Source organism: Sitodiplosis mosellana, unplaced genomic scaffold (assembly GCF_009176505.1).
Source record: "Sitodiplosis mosellana isolate CC-2019 unplaced genomic scaffold, AAFC_SMos_1.0 Smas_scaffold_30, whole genome shotgun sequence".
Taxonomy (NCBI): domain Eukaryota; kingdom Metazoa; phylum Arthropoda; class Insecta; order Diptera; family Cecidomyiidae; genus Sitodiplosis; species Sitodiplosis mosellana.
The window spans coordinates 2,045,361-2,063,199 of NW_022595272.1; the positions used below are offsets into that span (position 1 = coordinate 2,045,361).

At 34.9% G+C, this 17,839-nt stretch overlaps 1 protein-coding gene across 4 annotated transcripts in view; it reads right to left on the minus strand.

The window, feature by feature from the left end:
* Positions 1-3,577: 3,577 nt before the first annotated feature.
* Positions 3,578-17,839, minus strand: part of LOC129568995 (Kv channel-interacting protein 4) — a 28,365-nt gene continuing 14,103 nt past the window's right edge. Inside the window, exons 5-10 of one of the 4 annotated variants that reach the window (XM_055447352.1) lie at positions 17,027-17,041; positions 10,765-10,838; positions 9,967-10,188; positions 7,000-7,192; positions 6,835-6,915; positions 3,578-6,627 (exon numbers count right to left, since the gene is read on the minus strand). In XM_055447352.1, the coding sequence (XP_055303327.1) occupies positions 7,082-7,192; positions 9,967-10,188; positions 10,765-10,838; positions 17,027-17,041 (422 nt within the window). In that variant the 3' untranslated portion in view covers positions 3,578-6,627; positions 6,835-6,915; positions 7,000-7,081. Of the gene's footprint in view, positions 6,628-6,834; positions 7,193-9,966; positions 10,189-10,764; positions 10,839-17,026; positions 17,042-17,839 lie in introns of all 4 variants that reach the window. The other 3 variants (XM_055447351.1, XM_055447350.1, XM_055447353.1) reach the window with 3 other exon arrangements.

Genomic DNA, 17,839 nt, shown 5'->3' on the forward strand with positions numbered 1-17,839 from the left:
GGTAGACTGCAAGCATATAAGAGAACGTCTTCAATAAAAGATACAAAGTAATTCGAATGGTAAAAAAATAGTTGGAAATTTCTGCCGAAAAAACCTAAAATAAATATGAGAACTAAATCATTAAACTATGCCGCATGAATTGATTCACTTCTATTTTCGGAATTCGTTGGCAATGTTCAATTACAACGATTTACACTCTATACACAAATTCCATTCCTATACATTAGTTTATAGCTCTTTTTCAGGTGACAAATCTAACAATGTTTATACAATGGTTTTGGTTTCTTTCTCTTTTGTTCTCCTTCCAATTCGCTGTTATTATTTCGACATTTATCCAAATGCACGTCTCTAAATCCTAAAATTCAATTAAACTCTCTTTGCTCTACTTATTGCCAATACATTGGGTACAGAAAACTATTGGATCTTCACATTGTTGAAAATCTACAGTGCATAAAATATACATATATTACTGAAATGCATCCCCTTTTCACCCAATTGGTATTGCAAATTGGATCGAGCAATGGATTATTTTCATTTTCCTCTCAATTTAAAAGGTTTCATTCAGTTGATCAACACTTTATGAGCTCTCCATAAATTCGATTGAAAATGCTATTATACGTTTCATTTGATCTGTATGTGCACGTAGTGTTGAAGGGAGGATTCGCTTCATTGAAGTTCGGTCTTAGTAGAATAGTTAGACGAATGACGTGAATAGAAATCACGTTAGCACAATAAAAATGCATACACAAAGTATAGTAGGTATGTGAGAAGAAAAACTTGAACACAGTAGAAAAAAACTGTACGGTGTTTTTGTACATAAAGGTCGCAGATTCACTGCTAGTCCCCAAAACGAAAAAAAAACTTTTACGAGAACGATAAGTATTTATGCTTAAAATGATAGTTGTTGTTGTTAGTTTGTGTATAAAATAAAAATAGTATGCTTAGGCCAATTAGTCTAGAAATTCTTTCGGATTTAGATAGAAGAATTTTTACTAAAACTTGAATGAAGTAAAAGCTTACACCATTTGTTCGTTTCCTCAGAAAAAGGAAGAATTTTTTACAAAGTTTGTTGTTTTTTTTTCATTTAGGTTAGATCTATATGGATGAGGGGATTCCCGTTAAAATACTTAGTTGCTCAGTTTTCTTTTACACGTATAATAGATTGAATGCGATTTTCTTTATGCTACAGCTCTAAATTAGTTGGGTTCACACCGATTTTCTGTATTTCTCTCTTTAATTTGATTTGGTCAGTTGGAATTAAAAGCTATAAACAGATATTGATTTAGTCAAAATGGGCTCAGATAACATTATCCGATGAACATTCATTTGGAGAACTCTTGAAATGGCCAAATATGTACTTGTAAACTGAGGATGGTGCTGCATTGCATAGCAGCATTGGAGCAAATTAAATACTGGTGTTTTTGGAATTTTGAATGGAGCTGATGTATTGTACAACTTAATGTGGCTAACGAACTCAGAAATTAAAATCAATACTAATGATTGTAATCAATAACTAAATGCATGATGTTGAAGAATAAAACATTCTTTCAAAGGCAAACAAAATTTTGAATTGCTTCGATTTGAGGCAACGATTGTAAGGTGTTTGCTCTGTAGGGTGGTCCAAACTGATTTATCATGGTAAGGTATATGCTCCCAATAGCTTAAAATTAAATTGGGCTCAAAACTAGCTGATTCCCATTTTCAGATAAAAAAAATGTTAAAATCTAATGGTCGATAGAGCCGTACTTAAAATGAGTGTTTTTGACCTATTTTTCAACATATATATTGATAGAAAACCTATAGGTTATTCAAATCGAATCTGGTGACATGTCATTTTTAGGGTTTTTTTTGGACGTTGAACCTAGGGGGATTTAACTATGTGAAAACTTGTAAAAAAATGATATAAACGCGCACGAAATTGTTACATTCACCAGAGAACTTGCATGATTCCACTCAGTTGACAAGTTCCGTATTAAAACAACATGCGCAAACTTGTGCGAGTTCGTGTGCAAACATGAAGCTGGACGACGCGCACACATCAGTCGTTCCATTTATTATATCTGGATTAACTTTTTCTTCCAACACTTTCTCCAGCTCTTTAAAAATATTTCCTTTGTCCATTTTATAATTATATAAATCTTTGAACTTTTGGAAAGGATGTAAAAAATTTTTATACACGTAAACAATCGATTTTTAGTTTGAAACGCGTTTTAGTTGTCAAATAACAACTTGAAAAACGCGCAAAACCATAAACAAACTTGTGTAAACTTGTGACCATGCGCGTCAGTACGTACAACGAACGCGTCGAACTTCCAGGAATCAAGCAAACTGGCAGAAAACATGCTGCACTCGTAAGAGTTAAATTCCCCTAGCGTTGAACACGAATCCGTTGTCAAAAATTAGCTAATGTTGCTTTTTAAAAAAAGTTTTAGTACAAAAACATGGTTTTTTTTTAAACAAATTCAGCCATAAAGCAAAAATACATGGTTACAATACGGATTTTTTTGCGTTTTTTTCGGTTTTTCTCCCATAACTCGTACCCCATATGCGATAGAGCAAAATTCTGTTCAGCAAAGTTTTAGATCTTGTTGAAACCTACAAATTTGTTGCAGACAGTCATCACTTATCTGTTATCAGTAAGGAGATAATAGTGATAATTGATAAAAATTATCAAGGCCTTTATATCCTTACTGATAGGAGAAAAGTGATGACTGTCTGCGGCGAAATTATAGGTTTCAGCGAGATCTAAAACTTTACTGAACAAAGTTTTGCTCCATCGCATATAGGGTACGAGTTATGGGAGAAAAACCGAAAAAATGCAAAAAAATCCGTATAGAAAAATATCAATTTTTCCCACTGAAAATTTTTGACAACGGATTCGTGTTGAACGTCCCAAAAAACCCTAAAAATGACATGTCACCAGATTCGATTTGAATAACCTATGGGTTTTCTATCAATATATATGTTGAAAAGTAGGTCAAAAACAGTCATTTTAAGTACGGCTCTATCGATCATTAGATTTTAACATTTTTTTTTAATCTGAAAATGGGAATCAGCCAGTTTTGAGCCCAATTTAATTTTAAGCTATTGGGAGCATATACCTTACCATGATCAGTTTGGACCACCCTATTGCTCTGTGTCTACTACATGCAGCCATTCTCACTTTGTTTTGGCCAAATGATTGATTCTCTTGACTTAACACTGAAGTTCAATGTACGCAGGACTAATTTATCTAAAAATTAATGTGTTGATACTATGATACTCGTTGATTTTCATTTGGAAGCCGGAACAAAAGAAAACAACGCACTTTGAATCACTGAAAACATAAGCTAACAATGAGAAAGCCTAGGTTCGATTGGTGATGATTTAGATTTGGCTATCCAGTAGAATAAATACTAATTATTATTAAGTTAAGGAGAAGTTATTGAGTTTCTGAGACGGATAATCTTTGAGCGATTTTTAGTTCATGATTCTACATTTAATCCATATCGCGCCAATTTCTCATTGCCATATTTTATTCAGTTCGGGTCCAATATCCAAATCATCAGCTGAGTGGTACTTACGTTCAAATTGCACGTTTGTTCTTTTTTTGTTGTGTGGATACCTTTTTATATTTATATACATTTTTGTTTATTATTATCCTAAAATTTCTTATACAAAATCTAAAAAAAAAAAACAGAAGAAAATTTGCATACGGGTACATCGAACGAACAATGCATTGTCGCTAATCACAACATTGACGGGGATTTCATCAAAAATGAGATCATACGAGCGGATTGACAATTGATTTTACGTTTTCAGCACCCGCAGCTAAAATACATCTACATTTTAACAAATCCATTTTGCACCATGATTTTTCTTTCATTTCTTCGAAAAATAAGAACTAAAAAAACTCTTTGTTGGACAGACCAATGTAACGTAAATGAAAAATTTATTTTGGAAATTAATCATCATATTTTTTGTTTGTTTTGACTTTGTTTTGATTTCACATAATGTTGAACATTCATAATTTTATTGTACTGTTTAAACATTGTTTTCTAGCGTCGTATTTATTATTTACAAAAGTTTTCCTTTTTGTTTTGTTTAACCCAATAACACATTCAGAGTAACTACGAAATGTTTTTCTCGCCGAAAAATGTGTGCCGAGTATGTGGTTTGTATGTGACGCAGAAATGATTCCCATTGTTAATCATCGTATTTTCAGAGACCGTCTCGATATTGGAAATTTTAACTCGAATTCGATAAAGAGATATCTTCAAAACGGGCAATCACAACGGGAAATTACAACGGTCTTCCACTCGCCACACATCCTCAGCATTTTTATTTTACGTTGCTGATTTTTTTTTCATATAGCAAAAAGATAAGACATCTATTAGGTGAAGAATTCAATAACGATGTGCAACAGACTGATGCAACTGTTCAAATTGAGTTGTGTTTGTTTTGTGAGGGGGCGAGCAGTTGTTGTACTCGCACACGTACATAGACACAAACAAGCAAATCGAATGTGCTTGCAGTCGTTGCACATTTACCCGAAAGCCGAACATTTTTGTCTACATATTTTGTTTTTGTTCATTTATGTGGTGTTTGAGGTGGAGGACTTTGATTTTGTGATGTGGTGAGTGTATGAATTTATGAGATTTTTTTTTTAAACTTCTGTTAAGTTCTTAAAATCCGAATCCAATATGGAGGAGAAGAGCGAAAAGCCATACACATTGAGAAGTTATGCGATAAAAATGTAAATGTTTTCCGTTTCTGGTGTTCAAACAGCACACTGGACCATAATGTGGGGCGATTCAAGCGTCGGATATCTCTCGGAAGAAAATTGCTTTTTGGCATTTTTTGGTAAATGTTTTTCTGTGAATGTGTGCTGCCTTCGGCACGTATTCACGTTTAACAATGGAAAGTGTGAATTTAGTGCCAAAGTTGCGCATATTTATAACATAAATTCAGAGAACCGATTTGATGTGTCCGTTTGATTTTGGCCACAGTAGCTGGCGCATTCGATATCGCATCTCTTAAAACTCTTTCAATAAAAACATTTCATATACTTTGTCATTTTGTTTAAATGATTTTTTTTGTTTCATTCCCCGCTAATTGTACACAAATTTATAAATGTCTAAATATATCTGCAAATACGAACAGATAAACGTTTATTTGCTTTGTATTCGATTAAAAACACTTAATTAAACGGCTAGTTTCTAGTTTCAATTGTTGTTATTTGGTTTTAGTTCTCTCTCTTATGTGGAATTTTATTAGTTAAGATTTTGATCCAATGAGTTTTCTTTTGTTTTTTTTTCTTCATTTTGTCTCTGGTTTAGCTTGATTTATATCTTTAACTAAGTATATATAATAAATGAAATCATTTGTTTCTTATTTCTCTTCATTTGTTTTGGTCTATTAAACACTATCATAAGTTCATCAACTTATTAAATATGTCGTTTTGAATATTTTTTCAATACAAAGTGCCATGTGGAATAATCTTGTCGCTGGAAATTATCAGCATGGCCTTCGACTAAAATATATTTTCAAATTGATTCCATTGGCATTCGCAATTGGTAATTTTTCCATTTAAATAGATAATCTCTTTTAATCTGTCATTCAGTGAATGTTAACATTTAAATATAGAATTTTTGTCTAAGTTTTTTTTTTCTGTCGATTTTTTTTCTTCTTCTTCTCTCCATCTTGTTGGCTTCATTAAATATATATATATATTTGATCCTTTTTCGATCTTATAATAGATTGGATTTTGAATTAACAACACTCATATATAAACATTTACTTAATTGTGTGGATTGGATTTTGGCTGCGCTTCATTCTGAAGAGCATCAATAACAGAACACTTTTTTTTCTCTGTACATTCGTTTTCAAGATCTGCGACAATCATAGACATTGCTCAATATATTTCATATTTACTCAGATACTACAAAAATAGTCCGCAGAACTCAATATTAATTTTTTCCGTGTGCGTGCATGCACACACACACATACGAACCATTTCACTTAATTTTTTTAAAGCCAGGATTCTTTTTTGTTTGAACTTCTATTTTACGTACGTATTTTTTTCCTTCATGCAAATACATATTTTGTTGTTGCAGTTACTTGAACTATTCCAATCTTTCTATACGAAGTATACGCACCTGATATTCAACCATAGCTCGATACATCTATTTTCCGAATTTCAAAAATTTGATACACTGGAATTGTTTGAGCACAGCTAAAAACACATTCGATCTGTAAATTCAATTCGATTATTGTGTTGTTCAACAGAGAATTGAAGAAAAAAAAAATTTTGGACCAAACAAACTGCTTCGTTAAATCATTTCGCGGCGGCTAACAAACGTCACGCTTTGACATTGTGTACCAACTTTTCACTTTGACCAGTGACGGTGAATCCGGCCGAACGTGCAATGGCTGTAATTGAATTTGCTCTTGAGAGCTTGGTTGCGAGGCGCTCTGTTGCAGCGATTGTACACCCGAAAGCGATGATGTCGATGGTGTTTGCAAATTATCCGCTTGTGAATGAGGCTGCCCACTGAAACCATTCGCTTCATATTGCCGAGGTCGCATATGTTCTGGCTGGTATCTCGCATGATGCCGATACGGATTATTGCCAACGTAATGGTGATTCTATACAATTGATGGAAAGATTATTAATCGCCGATTAAATTGCAAAATGAAGCGAAACAAAAAAAATTTAAAATTGAATTTCAACGGAACGAAAGAAAAAAAACCGCCGAAAAGATTGGGAAATCATTCGCTAGAGAAATTCTTTTACTATTTGCATTATTCAAGTAAGATAAAAAAAAAGAATAAATGCTACAGCTAACTACTGACCTGTTGCGGATAATACTGATGATAAATTGGTTGATTATATTGGTAATTGTGTGAGTATTGGCATGCTGACGGTGTTGGTTGCTGGAAATTTGGATGGTGCTGTTGGTTGTGATGGTGATAGGTTTTCGGTGCAGACGATGATGATCTATTGGTTTTTTTTTTTACCTGTTATTAAAGCCGGTCCGCCATTCTTATTTGTGATGGGCTGTTGCTGTGCTGGTGGATCGTCTGACACCTGGGCATCTTGTCAGAAGCCAGAATCGAACACATGAAGTGATCGCGAAATCATCTCATCGTTGCGACAACATTCTAAAAATTCGTCCAGAGTAACGACTCCATCTCGGTTCAGATCCATTTTCTGGAGACAAAAAAAAAAATTAGAGGAAATTGGCACATTTGCATTGAAATCCATTTAAATCATCGTTCATTCATCACAAATTCCATCTTTTTTTCAGAAGTGTGAATAAACGAATACGGTTTTCGTCTGTTAAAAAGCTAAGCAAAACGGTCAAAATCGGTCATTGAACATTGAAGCTCCTTTAATTCAGCTTTAAACATGCTTCATGTAACAAACGTGGACGAAAAAAAGAGGGTGACCAATCAAAATAGAATATTGAAAAGGTAAAGTGAAAAAGATTGAGTCAGGCGTTGCCTTTGTTTTCATCAATGTTTCAGAAAGGGCTTCATTTGTACGGATACTGTGAATTACAGCTGCTATTCATGGGCTCTAGCTCATTTTTTTCCTACACAGCCGTCTTCGCAATCATTTTGGCATTGATTTACAACAGACGGAGCGCGTGAATCCAACAACATGTGCTAGGCTCGTCACCAGTGTCAACATGCAAGGCTTTGGTTTAGTGTGCTTTACGACTTGTTTCTGGGGACATACAGTGATATATGAGTCCGATCGACTGGTAGGCGATTCAATGCGTGCATTCAGCTTACACACACCAAAACTATAAATCAGCCCAAATAAATGTGTTTGAACAGTTTTTGTGAAGAGGTTATGAATTTGTGCAAAACTATGCACGAACATTCTGAGAAAAGGGTCTCGCCAAAACTTATCTTCTGAATGAACGAGCATGCAGCAAAACAATGCCAATCAAGAGGTAGAAAGCTGATCGAAAAGTTTCGTTTCTTCTTTTTCTTTTATCAAATTATTTGCAACTTTAGCTCGATTGAATTTTTTGTTGATGGTCGCACACACAAACTCCCATACGACATGAATAAATTGTGCATTTAGCCGAAACGGACGACATGTAATCAAACCTGTCTGCAGCATTGAATTTATGCTTTTGTTTCCTAACTTACAGGTAACATGTAGAAGGGGAAAAACTTTTCATCCATGGCGTCCAATGCTGGCGTCATTAACAACAAATGAATGAATGAATTGATTCGATTCTTCCTTTCTTTCTTTCCTTTCGTATATGATACATTCTTATTTGAGTAGTTAGGTTACCTTTAGTTTTTTTTCTTTGATCGTGCTTCGTCGTTGATTACTTGACTTTTTGTGCGAGCATTGTTCGGCCTTGTGTCTGCATCGACTGTTTTTCTATTTTTTTTACTCCTCTGTTTTAATTTCGTTGCTTTTTTTCCGCGCAAGAATAATAAAAGCGTTGCTTTAAGGTTAATTCCGAACATAAAATCGCAGATTAGTAAATATTAAGTCAAACGACGTGAAATGCTTATCAAACAATGTCTACCATCAGCGTTAGATTTTCTCCTTTGTTTTGTTTTCATTTTGTAAACGTTTCTTCTCGATTGAAATGCTGCCGGTTATTCCTTTACTCAAAAGGAGCTCACAAAGCTGTATTTCGCCTGCAGCCACTAAGGTTCATTTCATCTGCAGCAAAATAATTGGCATGGGAATATCTCATTAGGTATACAAACCAGGTAGCTTCATTTTTACTTGCATTTCCAAACCGATTCTCTTTTCTCGCTGCGCTTTGTTTGTCCTTGATTTGCACTGTTTTCCCCATTCGCATGATGTTCAAACGACGAATTCAAATTTTATGTGATGAATTCCGTTTTTTTTCTCATCATTTTTCAAATGATTGACTTTCATATTTTTTGCAACGAAAGAATTTCGTTCTTCAAATGGCATAAGTTGGGGTGGAAAAAGAGATGAGCTCCGTTTTAGCAAGAAATCCGTTGAAGACACACGCTTAAATGGTGAACAAGTTTTTCTACTGGATAACTTGCACGACCTGTGCTATATGGTCGACCCAAAATGGAATTGGGATTTCATTCTCGAATTATCGTCCGAGCATAGTTGGTGAATACAAACTTAGATATATAAATAATCTGCTGGAAAATTCAAATTGAATTCGGATACTCTTGGTATGGGCATTATTAATACAATAATAATAATCAGCATAGCATTATATATATGATTCCATTAAAATGCCCAACTAATTGAATGCATGATAAGCTAGGAATTTATTTGGATTAATTGAATAATCATCTATATGCCGCAATAAGTGAATCATCAACAATTTTAAGCACCATATTCAGTGCATTCATTTAAGTTTTCGATTTTCAAATGATTTATCATCCTGATTACATCAAATTTTATCCGAGCATAATGTGAAAATTACTATAAGTATCTTTTCTAAATGGAAAATTATTTCTCGAAATGAAAAAAATCAGCAACGAAAGCATGGTGGTTGAATAGAGCAATATATTTGGTTAGGCTATCAAACTATAGTATAGTATATACGGTGGGAATAGACCGTTCGTTATATTTTATTTCCTTTTTTTCCATCTGTTACAGACCCCAAATCGGATTGATAGCACCCGTTACCATTTGAAAATCGCCTATTTCCTAGCACACGCTTCATAGATTTAGCCCAAATAATCGCAATTCATATGCAAAGTATCTTCTTCAAAGAAAATCGATTTCGGATACATTTGCAGATGGGTGTTACGTGCGCAATGGGTTTTGATGACTTTGATACCGGATATTAAAAAAGTCTAACTCAAACCACTCTAGAGCATTCGGTGCCACGAACGGATTTCATCAGTTTTGATAGTCTCCCCATCCACTCAAGATTTCACTTTGAAGCCGTTCAACCGTGTTTCTTCTCCGATACGTATGAAATGTGTAAAAGTTTAAGCTGAGTCAAAACTTACCGTAAAAATTTTCTCAACTTTATCCTTAATTTGATCGGGATCTGGTGTAGTGTGAATCGATTCTGGATTGCGTCCCATTAGCTCATAAATGGCAATTGCAATATCAGTCATTTCTTCTCGTGTTATAAATCCATCGCCATTTATATCGTATAGTTGAAATGCCCAACGTAGTTTTTCTTCCATTGTGCCACGTAACAATGTTGAAAGATTTTGAACGAATTCCTTTGGTGAGCGTGACAAGAAATCAGCGTCAACGTCAGCCGGAGAAACGAGGGTGGGTGAGAGTAACATGAAAATAGAAAAAAAATCGAATTAGATTACGGTAAATCGAGATCGTTAATTCCGGTTGAATTCTCAGCAGTCGAAACAAACAAACAGATATACGCACAAATGAAAACATTCTCAACATATGTGACCAATAACGTTTGTGTTGCGCGAATGAGCGTTTCTATTTATCTGTGTGTCTATGTGTGAAAGGTATGGGCAAAAAAGAGACAAGAGCACTAAATCAACAGTACAAACACGATATGTCGGCTGAATCTTTACCAAAGTGATGATGATAATACCGCAAAGGGTTGTCAGGTCTGTAATTTTAATGCATGAATTAATTGCAATCTATTTTGATTGGAATTTGGCATTTGAATGAAAGCTCTTCACTCTCGTTACACGTAATACACTTTTGGAAAAGCACTTAGACAATGAACTTGATTCAATTCAACCTGATTAACATGTATCAATTTTTCATGTGTGCGTACTCTGTTTCATCGATTTTCGGTGATTAAATCAAAGGGTCCTTACCTCAAAACTAACAATACCACTGTGATCCGAGTCGAGAGTGTTGAACACATAATGTGCGTAAAGTCCGGTATTCGCTGTTGTTAAAAAAAAACATCAAGAATCATCATTAATAAAATGCCATGTACTTCATTTAGCGTATTTGTATCAAAATGTAAAATTGAAAGGCAAACAAAAAACAAAATGAAGAATTACAAAAGAGAAGTTGTCAAAAATAGATTTAATTACGGGAAAAAAGAGAGATATAGCAACGTTTAATAAAATGAAAGAACGTGAAGCAAGACTTTTAAGTTCTTTTTGACATTTCCATTTAGGGAAAATGTTAATCTAAACGGCTTCAATTACAAAGAGTTTAAAGAGTACAGCGTTGCTTTACAGTTTTATTTTTTTTAATATAGCGCTTAAGAGGTATAACTTTAAACTTTAAATGTATCCAATGTCACTTTTTTTTTTAGATAGTTGAATCAAATCAAAAATAGTGTTTGCTATCACTACGATATTCACGAATTTGGCGACGATGGTCGAAATAAAGGGAACTACAATACAATTGCATAAACTTTAATAGAGCTAAAGAGATGGTACAACTATTTGTGTAAATGATGCCAAGGGAAAACTAAACAACTAACATGAAACAAAACTCCTAAAGATACTTATGTTGAGGCTGGATAAAACTGTGCAACACAAACTGAATGACTTGAGCATTACAAATTTATATATATATGTTGCACAGCAATACACTGCCAAGTAGAATGATTGAGCTGATATTCTGGAGGTGAAACTATGACGTCTACGATAGATAACTAGAAAATGAGATACTTAAGATCGATTTGGAAAATGAAAACAGAGAATAGAAATGTATGACAGGTAAAATGCATGCAAAATTCAAAATTTTATCCGGTGATTCTCCAGTTTGTTGACTAAAAATGAGAAAAGATCCAATTGAATTGAAGAATTCTATATTTTCATCTGTTGATGTTTACTCTGCAGAAGAAAAATCGTTATTGCGCACACCAGGACACCAGCTAAGTAGAATATTGCATTCGTAATTCATTTTTGTTATTAAATTTATCAAAACACAATTTTCAGTTGCAGCTGCATTCGGTAAATTGAATTTTCTGGTTGTATAAGTGTGAATGCAAATAACTTTATCATCGTTGATATTTTGAAGATGCGCATTTCATACTTATATACATCAAAGTCAGTCAATTCGGAGTATGAATAGCGAGCGAGCAAGTGAGAGCGCTCATCGAGTGGAAAATGGAAAGAGGACAGCAAGGGAAAGAAAAGTGAATGTAAATAATTGAATGGCGGAAATTGGCAGTGAAGAAAATGACGTTAGAGCGAAAAGTTCAGAATTGGAATCCATTTGGTTTTGCGCTTGTCGTCACACTCTCCTCGGGGAATGTGTGATGCTGTTTATTGGCGAATTAAGTATTGACGATCTTCTTCTTCTTCTTCTTCTTCTTCTTCTTCTTTTTCTTCTTCTTCTTGAATTTAGAAAGCTGCTGAAATGAAAACTTCCGTTTTAAATGAATGCGTTGCATAACCATCATCTTCAATGAAGAAAAATTGGGGTGAAGGATGTCAGTGGTGGTGGAACGCAAAATGTATTTCCACAAAAATTGCGATAATTAAACAAATATGCATGTTCATTGTGATAACAAGTGAGCGAAAAACAGTAACGCTCTGCAACTTTTTGCCCACATTTACAGATGTTCTTCTCTCTGTCTCTTCCTCTCTGTTTCCCTTTTGCTCTTTTTTTTAAATTACAACGGAACGTTTCCTCCGCAGAACTACTTATGGTTTCAAACTTGAAGCGAACATGGGCACAAAGTGCCATTCGTTCGATGTGTACGAGCTGAACAGTAGATGGATGCAAATAAAAACTGTTATTACAAGAAATAACAGAACAAACATAAAGTCAAACATCAAAGTTTCGGATTCTTTTGAGTAAATGGTTTTGCTTTGTATATGTAATTTCACTCGTTAACAGCTTTTAATGGAATTTACACATGTGTGCTTTGTGGGTGCGAGATACTGCGTAGTCAATGTCGGTCGATGCGCATCGAATGACAAAAACCGGAACAAGGTTTTGCTCGAGCTGAAGGAGACGAGGAAAGAAAATTCGATATTGTCACATGATTCAAATCATAAAATGCACCAAATAACTTTCTAACGTTTCGAAATGTTGTTTATGCAATTTCATTCAAGGATAATATAAAAGCGACCTTAGGACAGCACCATTTTATCTGCGAACAACAAAAAGAGAAATGTGCAAGAAATTTGAAGATTTTCTTTGTTCTCACTTAAGAAAAGCATTCTGTACGTACATAAATTTCCATTCTTTATACGTAGTTCTGTTTCGCTTTGAGACTACATGTATTGGCTTCAAAGCTTGAGATCACAAGCATGTTGTACATTTTATTAATGCAATGAAAATAATAAATAAACTCGCTTTGGAAATGAACTGAGATTGTGTGAAGGGTGAGCACTGCTGCTCAGCTCCGATTAGCCAGAGTAAAAGGGAAAGTTTTAAGTCATTTTCATTCTTTTATTAGCCCTAGCACATTATTGCTATTTATAAAATGTCTTGACGTCACATGCCATTGACATTTTCGCTTTCGTTTTTGCCACTCGGTTCATTCCGTAGTGGATGTTTTAATGAGCTTGTCGTCAAAGGCAAGAAGAAGCTTGGATAGCAGTCAATTTCTTCGAATAGTATTTTTCCTTCGAATAAATCTCAAATCGATATACTCTAGCTTCTTAACTTGTATGTACAGACATCCATCGGCTGATCGAATAAATGTATCGTAGTTAGCAATTTCGTTTTGAGGCGTCGGTCTTTATAGCAAATGTACATGTTGAAATCCATAAAGATTGTTATATACACCGCATTGGTGGTGGCACAGCAGATACCGAGAGAAAAAAAAAAACTCTCGATGATGATGTTGAAGAAGAAGTCGAAGAAGGGAAAAACTAAAGTGCTTCTTTGCTGGAAGCGAGGGTTACGTATAAAAGGTTCATAAAAAAACGGATATAAATTTCTTTTCTATTAGTACTTATTACATACATGTGATGTGGATACTTGACCCAAAATTTTGTATTTTTGCTGGTTAGTCATTCATAATTGCGAAGACTGGGTATATATGAGTGTGTGTGTGTATATGCTTCGCCATTTGTTGCTTTCCCACCGAAACTTCAGCTCGTAAGCATGTCAAGAACAAAAATTATCGGCCAAAGAATGGAGCGGAGAAACAACAGAGCATAAGACAGAGTGTGGTGTGATGATTACGATAAATGGGAAAAACATAACAAGCGCAACGAATCTCGAATAATGTATTATTGACCGGCGACGAATCATTTGTACGCGCTCACTCGGTGTATTGTACCATCAGCGAAGCACACACACAACATATAACATGCTGTCACCATGGTACAGTATACTTGACGGCTGGCGGTAGGTAAAGAAACAGTCGCCTATTCAAGCCAATATAGTAGGAAGACTGGGCGAAAGTGAAAAAAGAGTGGACTGCACACACACGCGTCGAGATGTGACAAATCCGTTCACATCGTTCTATATTCGGTGACCGCAATTCGTTTTTTTTTTTTCAGCATCAGCATCATCAATATTATGCTTGTTCCGAAAGCCCCAAGCAATTCAAACTTATTTGCGATACGGCTCAATGTCGTTTCTTCTTTTGGATTCTTTCATTCGAATACATTACCCAAGGATGTGACATTTATGTGGTCTCTCAACAGAATGCAATGCCTTGGTATCTGCGAAATCTTCTTTGGCTCTTTCAATTTTTCCCCGTCTTCTCCTTCTTTTGCTTCCATCTCAATGAACTTGGTGTATTTTTTTTTTTTAGCTAGCTTCAGACTTCTAGCCAAAGAACGATAGAGAGCGAGACTCCAAAGAGCTTTTTACATTGGCTCGATAAGTCTTTGCTCAAAATACGGACATACACAACATAAATAATTTATCTTTCAATACCGTTCTCGGATACGTGCGCCTATCAATGTTTGTCCCCAACGTTCATCACTGTGAGACGAACAGGATAAAGGACATCGACCATGTTTTTGATCACATGTGATGTTTCAACCGGCATTTGTACGCCAGTTCCCACTCCCTTTCTCTGTCTTTCTATCTTAACCCGACCCACAGCATCGAATGTAATGAATAAATAAATAGAATGGCATCAACGTGGCTATCAATTAACTCAAAATATAATATGGATTTAAGTAAACATTAATTTAAGTAGAATACACACACAGCACGCGTGTGCATTGAGACATTTTGTGTCTGATATTGTATATCAAACAGTGTTGCCTTGTGTTCAATGAACACTGTTCATCCTTGATGATGATGATGACGACGACGACTACGACATCATTCTTTGGCATAATCAGGAAACGAAGAGGTCGTTCACTGTACGGTGATCTCACGATATATGTACCCATTTAACGTATCATAAGTGGAGAGCTAATAGACTCATTTCAAAACATGGAGAGATGAAAAAATGGCAAGCACATAGTTTGGTTGCAGTTCCGTCAAGTGTAACAAATGACGGTGATTTCGGTCATAATTAATTGCATAACATATCAGAATTAGGGAGATTTTAGAAGCGAAACAAAATTATGGGCCACAAAAAATATAATGAAGTATTTGGACCGGATCCAAATGTCATGTGCTATGTATCGCCGATTTTATGTGACACACTCACTAACAGACGTACACACACAACTTTATCTATTTTATGTCATTCGGTTATTCTGAATCCGGGTGCTGCACACACACTCGCATAGCCATCGACTGTGAATGTTAGTTTTTCTAGAGTTTGGAATTTGGATTCGATGGCTTCGCTGTTTTCCCAACAGCTTGGTTTCGGTTAAATCCAACAGTATAATTCAACAGTAAATTAAGTTTTGAGTGAGTCACGTACGGAAATCCTTTGGCTGTGAAGTGATTTGTTTCGATACGTATTTCGAACGAATAGGGCTATGAAAGTTTCGATATTGATAACAGAGTCACATTCATTTTAGAAGAGATATCGGGAACTAATGATGCGTACGTTTAGCAACGATAATCACACAAGATGGATGAACATACACATCGAGTAAGAGATTCAAAATAGACGATCTAGTGAAATGCGACGGTAATAAAATGCTATGAATATTTATACTAGGAACGAACTACAGAAACTGAAGAAAAAAACCAATCAGTAAAAAAATTTACTGTCACAAACGGTAGAACATGCGATCAAAACTAAATTCGGATATAACTAGATGCTAAAAATAATTTTCCATTTTGATGGTTCTATGTTGCTGGAGTTTTGACACGGTAAACAATTTTGTTCTACGGACAATTTTAATAAATCAAATTTCAGAAGGAAAACCGAGAAGCTGTGGCTAGGCATTTCTCTCTCTATATATGTATGAAAGTAACGAGCAAATTATATATGCGAACACACTCTGTAGCAATGTTGGTGAGAGCATGTTCCGGTCGAATTCATTGCAATTGGGATCAACAACGTATGAAAATAAAATGAATATCTTGATGAGAGAGCGAGAGATGATTTTGATATTAAAGGTTTATGGTAGGAAAACGAATGAATCACAAGACGGATGCCTGTGCATGAAGCTGTGTTGATCGTTTACGAGCAATGAGCTAGAATATTACACCATTGTGAGTGGAATCCATTCCATTTACAACTGGCTTTTGGCTCTGTCTATTTGTACACAAGTCATTTTTTTGCTCTTTCTCTTTTATCATAACATTTTATTTATGGGTTCTTTTTTTCTGGGTAGAAAAATGGCGTTGCATTTACGAAAGGCATCTAGATATTATTTTACATACGTACGATCAAAGCTCGAAGATATGAGCGATGAGCATAGCTTTGATGAGGCTTGTGAAAAGAAGAGTATTGTATGTTTAATAGCGAAAAAGGCAGAATTAGAATTTACAAGAAAATGTCTAAATATAGAGACTTAATTCGATTAATCAAAGTAAGCAAAATCGTTTTATTCAAAGAAAAAAAAAAGGCTGACAGGAAACGAAAATAGTATGTGAAAAAGTGTTGATAATCGAAAAAAGTATATATTACGAGCGTAAAGTGAATATTCCAACTGGACTAAAAGAAAAGAATAATGGAAAGTTCGGTCAAAAGGAATGAATGCAGAGAACGAAATTGATTTTGAATTCAATTGGTAATTTTGTTTGTTTTTACAATAGATCAAAGGCTGGAAAAAGCATTTATCACATTACCTCCGGTTATATCTCCTGGTTTATATATTAATTCGGCGCGTTCAATCAAAAAAAAAAACACACAAATCACAAAAAAGGAACAAACACGAAGAAGAAAAAAGAACGAATAAATGAATTTCGGTTTGGTTTGATTTTTAGCTAAAAGAAAAATGGTTTGAATGATTTTGGTTTCTATAAGTATTGAACAAAAATTGGTCAATCAACTTTCCAAACAAAATGAAATCAATAGACCATCAACATTGCCTATCTATTCGATCGCTGAGTTGTAATTAAATCGTTTTACTTGTGTGAATACTTATCAAAATACAATGACTAAATGCCTAACAGCGGATCTAATTAAATTAATTTTCAATTATAAATTTTCCATGGAGATGATAAATGACAATTGCGCTCTGATTGATGTGTTCAGTGGGCAGAATGCGAATGTGAACGTGTGAACACTGCATCTGTCTCTATGGGCCATTATGCTGCACTTTCACTTCAATGTTATGTAGGCATCCGGTTCCGATACATTCCGATTTCCATTCACTCTCTCTCTCTCTCTCTCTCTCTCTCTCTCTCTCTCTCTCCAAATCACACACACTCACTCGGATGCAAACGAAACAACAACACACATTGATTGCATAATGTTATTTAAAATGCATGCCCGTGCCCAGCAGCCTGATTTTATATCCCTTGTATGATGATGCGCAGCTGATGAAAACCTAATTGAATTTTCCCGTACGACACCTAATTAAATCGAAACGCAATTCACACATCAAAAGGTTTCAGCCGCAGCACATAATTACGCACGAACACACAAGATGATGACGA